Below are 13,950 nucleotides of genomic sequence, written 5' to 3'. Positions count from 1 at the left end.
ATTTGTTTTCGATTTTTCATGCCCCGACTGACTTTCACGGACTCGATTTTCTGCAGACTCCATACATTATTCACCCCAGCTTGCCTGGGCTGGGCTGTAACCACGGTGACCCCCATCCAGCATCCGGTTTTCTCACTGCTACACCAACGTCAACACCTCCAGGTGTTTTACAGGCCTGTATGACTTAAAGCTGCTACGCCCTCTACGCTTGTTGACCCTACATGGCAGCAGAGGAGATGAACTACACACTCGCTGGAAATGAAGGAGGTGAGTAAGAAGAGCTGAAGTCAGTAGACGAGTATCACAGTGTCCCATCTTCTCATTCTGAACACAACTGTCGTCCAGACGAGCTGTGACTCTTCACCAACACTCAGTTTGATGTCTGTTTGTTTCTGTGGCTTCTGGTCTCTGTGTGTCATCACGCCCTGCGTGTGCGTGCATGCAGGAAGAGGCGTGCTGCTGCTCATCCCGACTTGAGGAAAGCTGCTGCTTTTGAGTATTACTCCACACACAGATCCTGGCGTTCGCTGTCCCACCCAAACCTTGTGGTTGCAGTTTCTGATCTGTGACGTGGAGGAGCTTTTTTCCAAAGTTCACTTTGATGTAATCAGCTGTTTTTTTTTATCTATATCTTTATTATTAAACATTATGTCTTTATTTAGAGCACTGTGTGAGACTGTAGAAAAGACAGATTAAAGGTCATAAGGCACTTGTAATGTTGCATTTATCTTTTCTGGTTCAAAGGTAACATCTCACATTTTAGTTTTTTTCAAATCTTTGCAGAGTCCCACTTCGGTCATCTTCTGATCGATTGTAAAAGCATAAATTACAATTATGTTGTTTTTAACCAGAATCAAGAAAACTGTCATTTTTTAGGACACAGTTTCTGCAGAGCGGCTGTAGGTCATTAGAAATTTACCGCAGAGTTATGTGTGTGGGGATGGGGGGGGGCATTACAGCCAGAGGTTCCCAAGATCCATCAAAGATTTGGTCCAGACATTAAGGAGAATGTTTTCACACTGGCTTGTGGAAGGAGTGTCCAACAGCAGGGATGCCCAGTTTAGTTTAGTCTGTTTAGTTTAGTTTAGCAATAAGCGAATTCTATGACTTTATGTTCTTTATGATTCATGATCATTACACATTCACCGGCATGAAGCCCATTGAGATGACTATTGTTGTAAATATTGGGCTATATAAATAAAATTGAATTGAAATTGAATTGGTCCAGAGTTGAATGTCACTTTACATGGCAGGTGTGAAATTAAGTAATTTTCAACTGAATTGAAGGGCGTTTCACTACAGTTTGAATGCAGGAGGACCACCAAGCTGACCAAACAGCTGAAGATAACCAAAGAAAGTCAGTGAGGTTAGCGCTATGACCTTTGCCTGAAATGTAAGTCACAAAATCTGCTTCGTCCTGTTTTTTGTTTTGTTTTTTTCTTTCTTTTATATTCTCTCTCAGAATAACTTCAGTTTGTACAACCGTCAAACAAACAGCTGCTGTCCTGCGTGACAATTCCAGACAGTTTCACCTGATTACCTGTGAAAGCCAACAGAAGTCAAATGTCTGGCATCCCCAGGGCTCTGAGCCAGCCAGAGGTTGAGGTAATGTGTAGACTTCTGAAACCTTTAACAAGCCAGTAAAGTTTACATCATTTAAAAAGGACTTTACTTTTAGTTTGAAATCTATGCTCCTTTTAAATCAACAAAATAAAAGTCTAAACAAATACCCTAGCAAAAATACAATTACTGAGCTGCAGGTTCATAATATAAAACCAAAAGAATGACAAAATGTTTAGCATGAAACAAACAAGTCTGTCCTTTTTTTCTTTGGCTTTTTTTTGTTTTTGCAAAAATAGATCCATCTGTAAAATCAACATTTCCACACAAATTTTATTCATTTTCTTTGGTTTCTTGCTTTATTTCAAGAAATCAAAGCAAAAAAAAGAAAAAGATTTAAAAAAAAGTGTTAAATCTTCATAACTTGTTTGAAAAATAAATAGAAAAAACAAAATATTATTTTCTTGTTTTGTTACTATCAGATAAAGCCAAACAGTTCTTGTTGCGTTTTACCAAAATATATTTATGTCTAATACATTTTTATGTGTTTTACGTATTCAAGTTATCTCTGAATTACTTATCTCGGGATTATGAGCTTCAGTCACTCACAAAGCAGGAAGAACATTAAAAAAAACAGAACAAAGGAGTGAGCAGAAAAATCACACAGGAAACTTTAGAAATGGGCTAAAAACTGAAAGATTCTGTCACGTTTTCCTGAACAGCTCAGATTTGAGGAACTAGAATTCTTACTGACGGCAGGTTCAGGCTCAATGGTCACAGATAACAGAAACACGCGCTGCAGGTGGAAATGTTTACCTGATGGCAGTTTTTTTTGCTTCCACCCTCTGATGAATGGACGTCTTTGTGTGAGCACAGAGGTTTTGTGTCACAGATTTAGTTGTACGACTTTTTCTGTGAGTTTTGTGCTCCAAAGCAGCGTGTGTGACGGTGTGTCTTCATGTGTATGGGTGTGTGTGACGGTGTGAAACTGTTTCTGTATGACTGTGTGAGACGGTGTGTGACTGTGTGTGACCATGTGTTTGGGATTATGTGAGACTGTGTGACTTGGTGTTTGTGTAACTATGTGTGACTACGACTGTAGTGAGTGTGTGACTTTCTTTGTGTGTTGAGACTGTGTGTGTCTGACTGTGTGAGACGGTCAGTGACTGTGTGTGTATGTGTGGTGAGGCTGTGTGTGAGTATAGTGAGTGAGTGTGTAACTTTGTGTATGTAACTTTGTGTGTGTGAGACTGTTTCTGTGCGACTGTGTGTGACCATGTGACTGTGTGTGTAACTGTGTGACTATGACTGTAGTGACTGTGTGAGACTGTGTGTGTGTGTGTGTGTGTGGTGAGAATGTGTGTGACTGTTGTGAGTGAGTGTGTAACTTTGTGTGTGTGAGACTGTTTCTGTGTGACTGTGTGAGACTGTGTGTGTGTGTGTGTGTGTGTGTGTGTGCGTGTGTGGGTGTGTGTGTGTGTGTGTGTGTGTGGTGAAACTGTGTGTGACTATAGTGAAAGTGTGTACCTTTGAGTGTGTAACTTTGTGTGTGTGAGACTGTTTCTGTGTGACTATGACTGTAGTGAGTGTGTGACTTTGTGTATATGTGATGAGACTGTGTGTGACCATGACTGTAGTGAGTGAGTGTGTAACTTTGAGTGTGTATGTGTGTGTGTGTGTTTGTGTTTAATGACAGGAGCGCAGGTTTGGGCAGGGCTGTGATGTCATGGCTTAGGGAAGTAGGCAGAGCTGCTCAGCTCTCAGTCATTTATTCATCCTGCACTCAGCAAGAGGACGCAGACCTAAAGCTAACAGAGACACCAGCAGCACTTCAGGTGAGACTAAGTATATTAAGAGTTGGAGTTAGATTATTAAAAAATAGAGTTTTAATTCGTAAAACATTTCTTTCCTCACCTCTATGTTTAGCTTTGCACAATTTCGCCAACTTTTGAAACTGTTTTTTGGGGTTAAAAAAAAGCTAAAACGTCTAAAAGTCCAAGTTAGTCATAAGTAAAAACCTTCTTTTAATGTAAATGTAGGTTTCTGTCAAAGAATCAGAATCAGCAGCAGGTGTTTGATCCTTTTTAGCTGCTGTAACACTTCAGATCAACATCTAAGTTTATGTTCATCTCTATTTTATTAAAAAATAAACATATTTAAGCTCCGTTTCTTTAGCTTCATTAGAAATGGATTATCAGTGAGATCATTGATTGGCAGTGGTCCATCCACCAGCAGCAGAGTTAAAGTCCAACTCTTTGTGTGCGCATCTGTATTTGCCTTTAACTGTCAGGACAGTGTATGTTTGCGTTTGACATCCAGTCGCCGTAACAACCTTGACCTCCAGCTTCAGCTGTGGTGGAGAGTACATCCAGACTCGTCCCATGATGATCACATGTGGCGGACTTCTTAACGTTTCTAAACTTTAGAAACCTGCTGCGAGATGATTAAACTGTGAGGTTTATGTAACTGCATTAATCCCTAATCTCTCCTGCCTCCTTTTCTGCCTCAGAAGGAAAATCGGTGGGAGAATCGAGCGGCAGAGGAAGAAAAAAAAAGAGATGACGATTGGAAAAAACTCCAGGAAGAGCTCGGTTCGAAGCTCCATCAGAGCCCCAAAGTTCCTAGACAAGTCCAGCGGCTTCTACGGTCGCCTGGATGAGCCTAAGACCACCACAGAGGAGGTGCCCGAGAATGAGGAGCAGAGCGTGGGAGACGGCGGCTGCATGGAGGAGGGAAAAAGAAGCAGCCCAACCGTCTCAGCTGCAGACGAAGAGATGGAGGCGTTTGACTTCTCAGATGACGAAGAGACCCTCCTGAGGAGGAAGCCCAGCCGCCTCAGCAGCAGGTGGAGAAGGAGCACCCGAAAGAAGGAGAAGGAGGAGGATCAATCGGAGAAGCCGGCGGAGGCCTCCGTCCAGGAGGACATCAGGGGGAAGATCGAGGCGGAGATTGAGGAAATGAGGAGGACAGAGGAGGAGAATGAGAAGGACAGGCTCGGGAAGGGGCCCGCACTTGTTCACTTCACGATTCGGGGAGACGCAGACGATCAAGTTCTGATCAGAGACAAGAAGAGGGTGCGAGAAGATGAGGAGGGAGATGAGGAGGAGAGGAAGATGAAGAGGGAGCAAGAAAAGGGGATGAAGGTGCTGAAGAGGAAAACAGCGAAGAATTATCGCAAGGTGAGATGCTGTCACTCACATTTCCATAAAACACTCGCTCCACCTTAACTTCCAGCTCCCTGAAGGTTATATAACCCGGTTAGTTCAACACAGGGCAAAGTCCTGCTTCATCACACTCCAACTCTTACACCTCAGGTCGTTGGTTACCATAGAAACGGATCATATCACCCTACTAATGTCAAGCTTTCACAGGGTCAAAGTACAGCTGCCACCGTGTCAGCACTTTTCCTTTACGTCACCTCCCAATGAGAAGCAGGAGGTGGAAGGAGATTCAAGGAGGACCCCTCACCCAAGATCTCCTCCTTCACCTGAAACCTGCATACCTGCGGCTCCTGTATCCCATCCTCTGAGCGGTGGAGTGAAACAGCTCCCTGCTGAACCAACACCGGCACAACATTCCAGCGCGGTTAATCAGCTCAGAGCCCAGAGATTAGAAAACAGCCTCACTGCACTGCAAAAACAACAGGCCCTTAAGAAATAAGTCCAAAATTCTTATTGGCAGATTTTCTTTAAATAACCAAATAAATTGCCAAGGGGGGTACAAAAAAATGGTCTTACCAAAAATCCTTATTTGAAAAAATGAATACAATTGCAAAATGAATACAATTATTTTTCTTGCTAGGCAGAGCATGAGAAAACTTTTTTCTTAACGATTCAGTTTTTGCAGTGTAGAGACTTGTGGACTGTCTTCCAGTTAGCTTGAGGAGTTATGTGTGAAGCCACGTTCACACCGCCCTCGCCAACAAACGTTCAAGCAACCGCTTCCAATTAAACGTCTACATGTATGCTAGTTTTGGGCTTCCGCCTTCAAAACTTTTGCATTCACGCGTCACATTGCAAGTTTCTATGGGTGTTTTCAGGCTCAATGTACAAAACGCGTGGTCATTGATCAGGGACTCGCATTTGGTAGGGATGTATGGATGCCGTCCCTTTTCATTCATGGAATTTCAACCGTTTCAAAATTGATGATGGAGGAGACATTGAGGATTGCGGGTTGTGCCCGGCCAGAATTCTATGACACCAAGTCTTTCATCGGAATAGAACTGTGAAAGAAAAAGTCTGGAGGAAGATTCACGAAAACCGAAAAACCAGAAGAGGAAGATTTGCTAGATGCTTCAGCGGATTTAGCGTAGTCTGGAACGGGCGTCAAGTGCCCGGCATAAGAGCCTACGCTACTCTCTGCTAATAAGGCAGGAAAGAGGGTTGGAAAAAGAGAAGCTTAGTATTACCGGGAATTTCCCCGGAACTGCCACTGCATCTGTGCTCCTGCAGAGACAATAGTGAGCTTGTGTCAGGCATGGAAATTATTTCCAGTAAACTCCAGCTTGAGTCTGACTCTCCTGTTTGTTTTGTCCAACAGATAGATTAGGAACAAGCGAATCACCTTGTGTTTTAAATTTAAACCAAGCATCTCTTCTTCTGCAAACACAAGCCTGCACTGCAAAGACAGGCGCCTTAGAAATAAGTCAAAAATTCTTACCCCATTGATTTTCTTCAAATGAGCAAAAGAAAAATCTGCTGACTGGGTAATAAAATGGTCTTATCAAGAATTCTCATTTTAAGGGGAAAAAACAAATTTTCTCAAACCAAGATTATTTTGCCATGGAAAACGTTTCTCAATATTTTTCTGACTATAACAGAGAAAAAGACAATTTGTCTTGAAACAAGGGTCTTTGTTATTTTTTTAAGATTCAGTTTGCTAACCCTCCACTTCCTCGTCCTCCCCTCAGGCCTTCGACCGGGCGCTTCGACGAGGCTGGGAGACCTTCGTCGCCAACCTCTACAGCGTCACGCTCACACCTATGTCGTCATCCTCCTCGCCCTCTCTGAAGAAGAAGAACCAGGATAGCTCAGTGTTAGCTGAGTTTCAGTAGATTTGGGTGAAGATGTGAACATTTTTAATCATAAAACACTGTAAAACCTGGGTTTTCCAGAGTTTTTTTTTTCTCTTTTTGCTGAACAATGAAGGATGTGATACTTTTTTCAGGTTTTAGTATCTACTCTGCAAGCAGCACACAAGGCTTGCTCATGGAAAAAGTTGAGTCTGAGTTCAGCAGCTTTTGGTTTTATTGTGAAGCCAATTTTCTAGGGTCTGATCCACTCCCGAGAGCGTTTGCTTCAAAGGATCTCTGCTTCGTTGTAGGACAGTGCGAGTGCAGAGGCGTGAGTTTTGAAGGCAATGACCGATCGGTGGATCTGGACATGATCACGTTTTTGGTGTTTTTTGGTGCCATTCTCAGTTGTTTGAGAAGAATGAACAGCAGGCAGTCAGTACAAAAATGTAACTCTGACCTACGCTTATTTTACACACCACTATAGTATTTATAGCTAAACTGCAAATGCATCTTCGTTTAAACCTGAAATAAACGCATTTTTCACTTTTGTGAACTCTTCTGATGTCGGTTTACTGACCGGCTCGGTTCACCTGTTTGTCCTGAAGAGATTCAAATGGAAAATACATTTATTTTCTGGTTACAGATTTAAACTGCTGGATGTTTCACTGTTTGCTGCCTGAAGGTTCGAATGTATTTAAAACTACTTAATCTTAACTTTAAATAAAATAAAAGTATGTGTTGAAAGAAAACATCATTTCATGTTTATTTTCCAAGTACTATATTCTTCATACTGTAAGTGTGGAGTGTAAAACTACATTCACACAGCCTTCTGCATTGCATGCTCAAGCAGCCACTTCCAACGTAAAGTCTAGGTAAATACTTGTTTTCCCGTTTTAGGCTTCCGCGTTTAAAACTCTCATGTTCATATATAGCTATAAAAGTCTTTACGCCGATTTCTGGGCTCTATACAAAATGGACGGCCATTGAACATGTGTTCCATACCAAACCAGGTCGAACTTTGACCAATCAGGGACACTGATGTTGTAGCGACGTATTGGTGTCGTTGGTGTCACCTTTTAATTTAATTTAACGGAAGTGCCAACTGTTTGTAATCTTCCCATATGTCCTCCAATAGTAGCCCCAGCGTTTATTTCAAATATTTGGCAGCCAGCCCAGTCTTTATTGGAGTAAGCCCACTACCGTAACACATTCATGATAATTTAGCTTTATTAAAAAGAATAGGAAGAATCTAGTAATAAGTGCAACATATGAACAAATATTCAGAAAACAATGGCACAAAAATATTCTAAAAAGTCAACTAAACTCTTTATTTTACTTCAAATCAATAAATTTTCTTCCTCATCTGTGTCGCTTTGAAACAACTCTTTTTTTATTGAACATTTGATGAATGCAATACTAGAATACATTTATCACAACACAATTTAAGAATAAAACATAGTTCTTAATACAAAACAACATTGTTTTGAGCTTTTGAATATATTAACTATTAGAACAAAATTTTAATTGATATAAATTTTTCTTTAAACAAACTGGCATTCAATAATAACCAAATAAAGCAACCACAGAAGTAAAAATAAGATTTTGAAACAACTCTCCCCTCACTTCTCAGTTGGAAATAGTGATACACACACACCTACGGTGCCCTCTCTTGGTTGTTAGTGAGAAATTAACCAACACATGACTTTATTTGGCACACCTGGCCAAATTATGGAAATAAAATGCAATTTATAATCTGAAAAATACTGTACTTTTTTTGGTTTTGTTTGAGTGTTCAAAAATTTAACTTCAGGTTACTGAAAAGGCCATAAATTGCCAAACTGATTTAATAAAAAAGATTTTTGTTTGCCCTAAACGCCAGTTTCTTCATTAATATTAAGCAACCATTTTACAGACATCACAAAGAACCTCAATTTAGGATAACATATACAATCTGTCCACATTTTGTAAAGTCAACATTTCACTTCTGTTCAGGTGCTTCCCTGCAGCAGGAGGAATGGTTAATAAAGCCAAGAAAAATACAATAAATTACAGCTTGTTTATCAAAGAGGTGAAGCTGCTAAATGCGCACCTTTTCACCTTTCAAACTAATAAACCACAATGACAACAAAAAATGTACTGGACTCTGGAATTCTTACTTCCATATCACCATTTATGGTCATAACTGCACCTTTTTTTGTTTGTATAGGCATTTCTTCAATTAATCATGCAGTTTTTGTACGACAATAAAGCTATTGAACTGCATAAAATATATTCTGCTAAAAATATTTATGTTGTTTTCAACCCTTGTCCTTACTTTTGTATGATGTCTTTTTAAAATAAAAAGGACTTATTTTTGTATAATTACTTTTGCTTTCTTTTTGTTTTGAACAACAGTTTTGATTAAATTCTTTAGAGTTCTGAGATAAAGTAATTTCAATTAATCCCACTCAACTAAATCCTCATTTTCTACCTTTAAATGTCAGTTTAAAAGTTAAAAAAAAATCCAACAGAACAGAAGATAGGGATTCAGAAAATCGAACTATTGATTTTAAGACACGACAATAAGTCCCTGATGAACTTAAAAAGCGAAAAGCGTGCAAGCTACTCATTTTAAAAATATATTTTTGTGTCTGCTTATTTTGACATTTTGTCGCCAGCCTGCGGTTGAAAATGGACTCGTCTCGCCAAACGGAAATGACGTTTTTATATTTGAAAAAATGGTTTAAGTTATATTTTCACAGAAAATACACTGATTGAATCATATGTAATGGATAACATTTTACATAGAATTTTAACTTATTATTATTTAGTTAAATTTAAATTGTGAATAGAACTCTTATTTTTGTTTTCTTGCTAGATGTTTTCCGGTGGGAGGAGTCTTTCGTCGCCCTATAAAAGCCAAAGGCAAACGCTTGTTCTTCCATTTCTTTCTGGGCTCTGTCAGAGGTAAGAATCTGATGACTTTTTTTTTTTTTTTTTTTTTTTTTAAATCACAGCTTGACGTTGTATTCTATTGTAATTTTGTTTGTTTAAAACATTTGACAGTATGTAAGCAGCACTGAAACAATCCGCAGTGAAATGCAGCCTAGGTGCTAGCTATACTAGGTTTTAAGCTAGCTTCCTTTTTTTAGCAGCCATCCGATTTGGAAAACTATCATTAACCATCTTCCAATAATCTTTTGCTATTCACTGGTAATAAAGTTATTGTAACAAACAGTAAGCTGTCTCTTAAAAATAAACCCAAGTATTTAATTGGAGTTAATGTGCAATTATCAACAATTTACGTTTAAACTTTCAGGCGCCGCTGCAAACATCGTCTCACAATGATGATAATTTCACAGACCTGTACTGAATGACTGTGATTGCACTCTATTATTCTGATGTGAGACGATTATTTTATGTTAAGAACTTTTTTTTTAAAGGCATGTGTAAGAAATTACCAACTTTCAGATCACGCTGCGTGGAGCAGTCACGTGGTAGCTGAGCAGAGACTGATGTGCTAGCATGCTAATGCTACATTTGGTCATTTTGATCTCTTCCAGAACATGAAAGACTTAAAAGGAACGCTAAAAAGGTACTATAATTTACCATAAATATCAGTTCCTACATTGACTTGTAGCTTCACGCTACAGTGATGTTACATTGAACTCTCTCACTGAAATCCCTTGAAGACACTTAATAACAAACACACTGAGTAGCATGAAGTTATCAAATATCACTTTTTTCTAATTTCTCAATAGTTGACTTGAGTTGTGAACTTTTTTCCAGCTCAGAAGAATCATGCAGGACCGTTTTCAAGGTAAAGGCTAGTGTTATTTATTTTTTAAACGTGTAATTGCTGTTGAGTCCTGAGCTCAGTGTGCTGCTGTGATGAGTTCCTGAACTCTCTCTTACTGAATCAGCTTTGAAGAAAGTCTCTTTACCAGATTCTGAGTGGCATATTGAGCCTAACAGCTTGCTAATTAGTTATTAAAGGTGTAATGATTCATTAAAAAAAAAAAACAGATTCATATTTGTGTTTAATACAAATCATAGTGGTTCATTTTTAACAACCATTGTCCTTAAATCGGTCAGGACATTTTGCCTAAAATTAAAACTGCGTGACTCGGATACCTGGGTACTGAACCGTGCAGGAAATGAAGTGTAAATAAATGAAGTAAAAAATCATTGTCGGATCCATTCACATTGTAGTTTAAAAGTCCCCCCCCCCCACGCACAAACACACATATTAATGTTACAAACCGAACACTATTCTACCACACTGGTCGTTTTGCTGCAATCTTGTTCATCCGCTCCAATATCTCCAAATATCAATATCATTAATTTTGAAACGATTGTATGGTATCGGTTGAGTCATAATGATTTCCCTCAGACAGATCGATCTGGTTGGATCATGTGAACAAATCTATTCGATTAATAGTTACACCTTTACTAAATTTTTCAAATGTGTTGCTTTTTTACTCTGGGAGTCTTTATAAATGGGGTTTTAGACACTAGGATTTCATGACTGACTTTAATATTGGACTGTCTCCCCCCCAGGTTGTAGCAGATCAACATCTCTTCCTCAAAGGGACCTGAACATTAAATGTAAGTCTTTTAAAAGGAATTGGCACGTCTTTTTAACTGCTGTGCAAATATGATGATTAAAATATTTGACAAGCATATGCCTGATCATAGTGATGTCATCCTTAAATCTGACTACCTCAACATTAGTTCAAGTTGTGTTTTAAGATGTTGCCCTGTATTAGAAGTTTCCTTTGTATCTTTTAGGTTGAAGATTTCCATGAAGCTGACATGTCTACCAGCAACATATCATGTGAGTTTATTTTAAATTTGACATTTAAAAGTTTTTTAAAGGTGTCTTTAAGGTTTGAAAGGATGAAATGGGTAAAACCCATCAAACATTTGGACGACTTTGTGTCCCATGGCAATTTGTCACCAAAGCCCTGATCAAACGGGAAACCTTCAACCGCAGCAGAAACGGCCTGGTTTGATCTAATGTGTGTGTCTTTTGCAGGACGACTGGGTCTGAAGTATTAAGTTGAGGTAATTTTTTTTTTCTCTTTAATTTCTAAAACACAAGGGGGTCAGGTGTGCATTTAAAGCAGTTTCAGTGATGATTAAACTTAGCTCACTTTGATCCCATGTGAAACGACACAAACATCTGAGCAACTGCATCAGCTAGAACGTCTCGCTGCTTCAAATTGTATGACAGGAAAAAAAACCTTTTGCTTCATTGATTCCTTTTGTTCTTTGCAGATGCTTCAGCTGATTCCAGCTCAAACAGATGCGATGCAGATGAGGTTAGACTTGACAATCTCTAAAATGTTAGTGTTGGTCTAAATATAGGACTTCCACCTCCGAACATGCAGAGAAGCTTCTGTTGGGGTAGCAGAGTTCAGCTCTTGTCCTTGTTGGAGGACCTTGTTATCCCCTCGACACTAGAATCTATTTCAAATGTGGAAAAAATAAATCATCAAAGCTTCTTGTAGTTAAAGTTCTCAAACATTTCTTATATTTAGACCAACACAGTTGCTGCTGATTTTCAGCCTTCTGGAAATGATGAGATAATTTGGAATCTCGTTCGTCTGAACTGCTGTTGAGAACTTTAATTTCTGATACCGTGAAGTTATCTTCATACGACACAATGCCGCGTGTTGCTGAGCTTGAGGCTAACCATCGTTTGGTTTCAGGACCTTCTCTGTTGACGCTCCATCGCCCGCTGGACTGCAAATCCAGGTGAGCTGCTGATCAGTTTGTGCCCTTTTTGTCTCTGTCCAGTTTATTTATGATGACACTCGCACGCGTCTTACGCCATGTGTTGACGCCAGACCTGAAAAGGTGAACCCACTGGTGTTGCCATGGCAATAAGGGGATGACTCGTTGGGGTTACCAACAGTCTGAATGGAAACTTGGACATTTGCGTTCAGCTTCAGATGGTGTTGGAGTTTAAATCTCGCATGTTTAAACTATTTCCTGTATTTTAGGTGGAGTTTATCTGATGTGGGGATGGAGCTGCTTTAGGGAGGAACAACTTTGTCGAGCAAGGTTGGTAGGTTGTTTTATTTTTGAGAGCTTGTGGCCACTGATTCTCAGAAAGGATGAAGTTTACTTATACCGCCCCAGTCTGAAAGTTCATGACTGATTGGTATCCCCTCTGATCTGCATTGTTAATTAAAGAGAACCTCTAAAAAAGCTTGCTGCCTTCTCATGCTGCTGTCGTGTTGACTCTGCAGGTCAATAACACCAGGACATCTTTATCTGTCAGCTGACTACAGTTCAAGGCGACGTCACACTCCTGAAGCATTGACGGGTAAATAAAATGCCAGCCAAGTTTCTGGGATTGTGAAGATGATGTGCTCTGGTGTGCAGTTGGAAGGTTCAGGCCTTTGCTTCAAGGCAGCGTCCCTCTCCTGTTGACCCAGTCTGGCACCGAGAACCCTCCCCCCAGGTGTAAGGTGGTCTGCTGGGCTCTGATGGAGAGGGAGGTCACACTTGAAATAACTGAAGATGAAAATCTGATCACAGCCCAGAAACTATAAAGGCTCAAATTGTTTTTCTGTTTTTTGTTTTTTAATTCAGTAATGAGTGAAAGGTCTTTGTCTTCAACAGGAGAAGCTTCTGTTCAACCAACTCCACGATGGTGAGTTTCTGTTGACCCTGGAGAGATTTCTGGAGATGTTTGCAGACGTGATGAGTTCCTATTACCGCCCCAGTCTGAGAATTCATGACTGATTGGTTAACCCCTCTGATCTTTGTAGGGAAATGAACTGTTTAAAATGTAAACGAATGATAAACACAAATGGCTGAATTTGTTATTTGTCTTTTTAGGCTGGATGGTCTGTGGTGCCTTTTTGAAGAATGAAGTTTTGTTTTTTAAACTTTGAACATTTAATAAAAAAATGTGTGCAACTTGACATGACTTGTCAAAATTTGTGAACATTAACCAGGTTTTTCTGTTGGTAAACATACAACTTAATCTGATAAGAACTAAATATAACAAAACAAATGACACAACTGGAATGGGATTTTAGTAAGGAGAAATTTCAAATGGTGAAGCATGACTGGAAAGTATTTGGGATGACCTCAGAGCAAGCAGAGACCCCCCCTCACCCCGACACTGGCGGTCAAGGCTGGACTGAATCAGAGCCAGAACTGGGAGGGCTGGCGAAAGGTCGGTTGTGGTGAGTGTCTATGTGGCAGTATGACCACAAAGGATTGCACTCGGTTGGACAAACTGATTAAGAGGTGCATCTGTGATCGGGAGGAGGGCTTGGACTCTGGGATCTGTGCTGCAGAAGAGGATGATGGCCTTGACTCAGAGCATCCTGGACAATCCCAGACACCCCTTGCACAACACTGTCTGGTCAGAGGAG

At 39.9% G+C, this 13,950-nt stretch overlaps 1 protein-coding gene, 1 long non-coding RNA gene and 5 other non-coding genes across 12 annotated transcripts; all 7 read left to right on the top strand.

Moving 5' to 3' along the window:
- Positions 1-3,263: 3,263 nt before the first annotated feature.
- LOC101173174 (cilia- and flagella-associated protein 251) lies at positions 3,264-7,323 on the top strand. Its single transcript, XM_004079694.3, has 3 exons — positions 3,264-3,395; positions 4,070-4,739; positions 6,470-7,323. Exons 2-3 carry the CDS (start codon positions 4,119-4,121, stop codon positions 6,611-6,613), a joined length of 765 nt encoding a protein of 254 aa, XP_004079742.1. The 5' UTR covers positions 3,264-3,395; positions 4,070-4,118; the 3' UTR covers positions 6,614-7,323.
- Positions 7,324-9,436: 2,113 nt separating this feature from the next.
- On the top strand, positions 9,437-13,491 carry LOC105356393. 6 transcript variants are annotated; one of them, XR_910564.2, is made up of 12 exons: positions 9,437-9,520; positions 10,117-10,148; positions 10,343-10,373; positions 11,114-11,161; positions 11,345-11,390; positions 11,592-11,620; positions 11,834-11,877; positions 12,268-12,313; positions 12,562-12,622; positions 12,811-12,887; positions 13,187-13,217; positions 13,406-13,491. It is a non-coding gene; the product is annotated as an uncharacterized LOC105356393 (long non-coding RNA). The 6 variants fall into 6 exon arrangements; XR_910566.2 differs by having other exon boundaries at positions 12,562-12,626; XR_002292391.1 differs by having other exon boundaries at positions 9,501-9,520; positions 10,348-10,373.
- Positions 11,683-11,747, top strand: LOC111946356. Its single transcript, XR_002872036.1, has one exon. It is a non-coding gene; the product is annotated as a small nucleolar RNA SNORD29 (small nucleolar RNA).
- Positions 12,130-12,198, top strand: LOC111946357. Its single transcript, XR_002872037.1, has one exon. It is a non-coding gene; the product is annotated as a small nucleolar RNA SNORD30 (small nucleolar RNA).
- LOC111946360 lies at positions 12,358-12,483 on the top strand. The gene has a single exon (XR_002872040.1). It is a non-coding gene; the product is annotated as a small nucleolar RNA SNORD22 (small nucleolar RNA).
- Positions 12,666-12,741, top strand: LOC111946358. Its single transcript, XR_002872038.1, has one exon. It is a non-coding gene; the product is annotated as a small nucleolar RNA SNORD31 (small nucleolar RNA).
- On the top strand, positions 13,260-13,332 carry LOC111946359. Its single transcript, XR_002872039.1, has one exon. It is a non-coding gene; the product is annotated as a small nucleolar RNA SNORD31 (small nucleolar RNA).
- Positions 13,492-13,950: the final 459 nt, after the last annotated feature.

Source organism: Oryzias latipes, chromosome 18 (genome assembly GCF_002234675.1).
Source record: "Oryzias latipes chromosome 18, ASM223467v1".
In the NCBI taxonomy this organism is placed as follows: domain Eukaryota; kingdom Metazoa; phylum Chordata; class Actinopteri; order Beloniformes; family Adrianichthyidae; genus Oryzias; species Oryzias latipes.
Note: the sequence above shows the minus strand (reverse complement) of the source record. Positions and strands in the feature narration are given on the sequence as shown.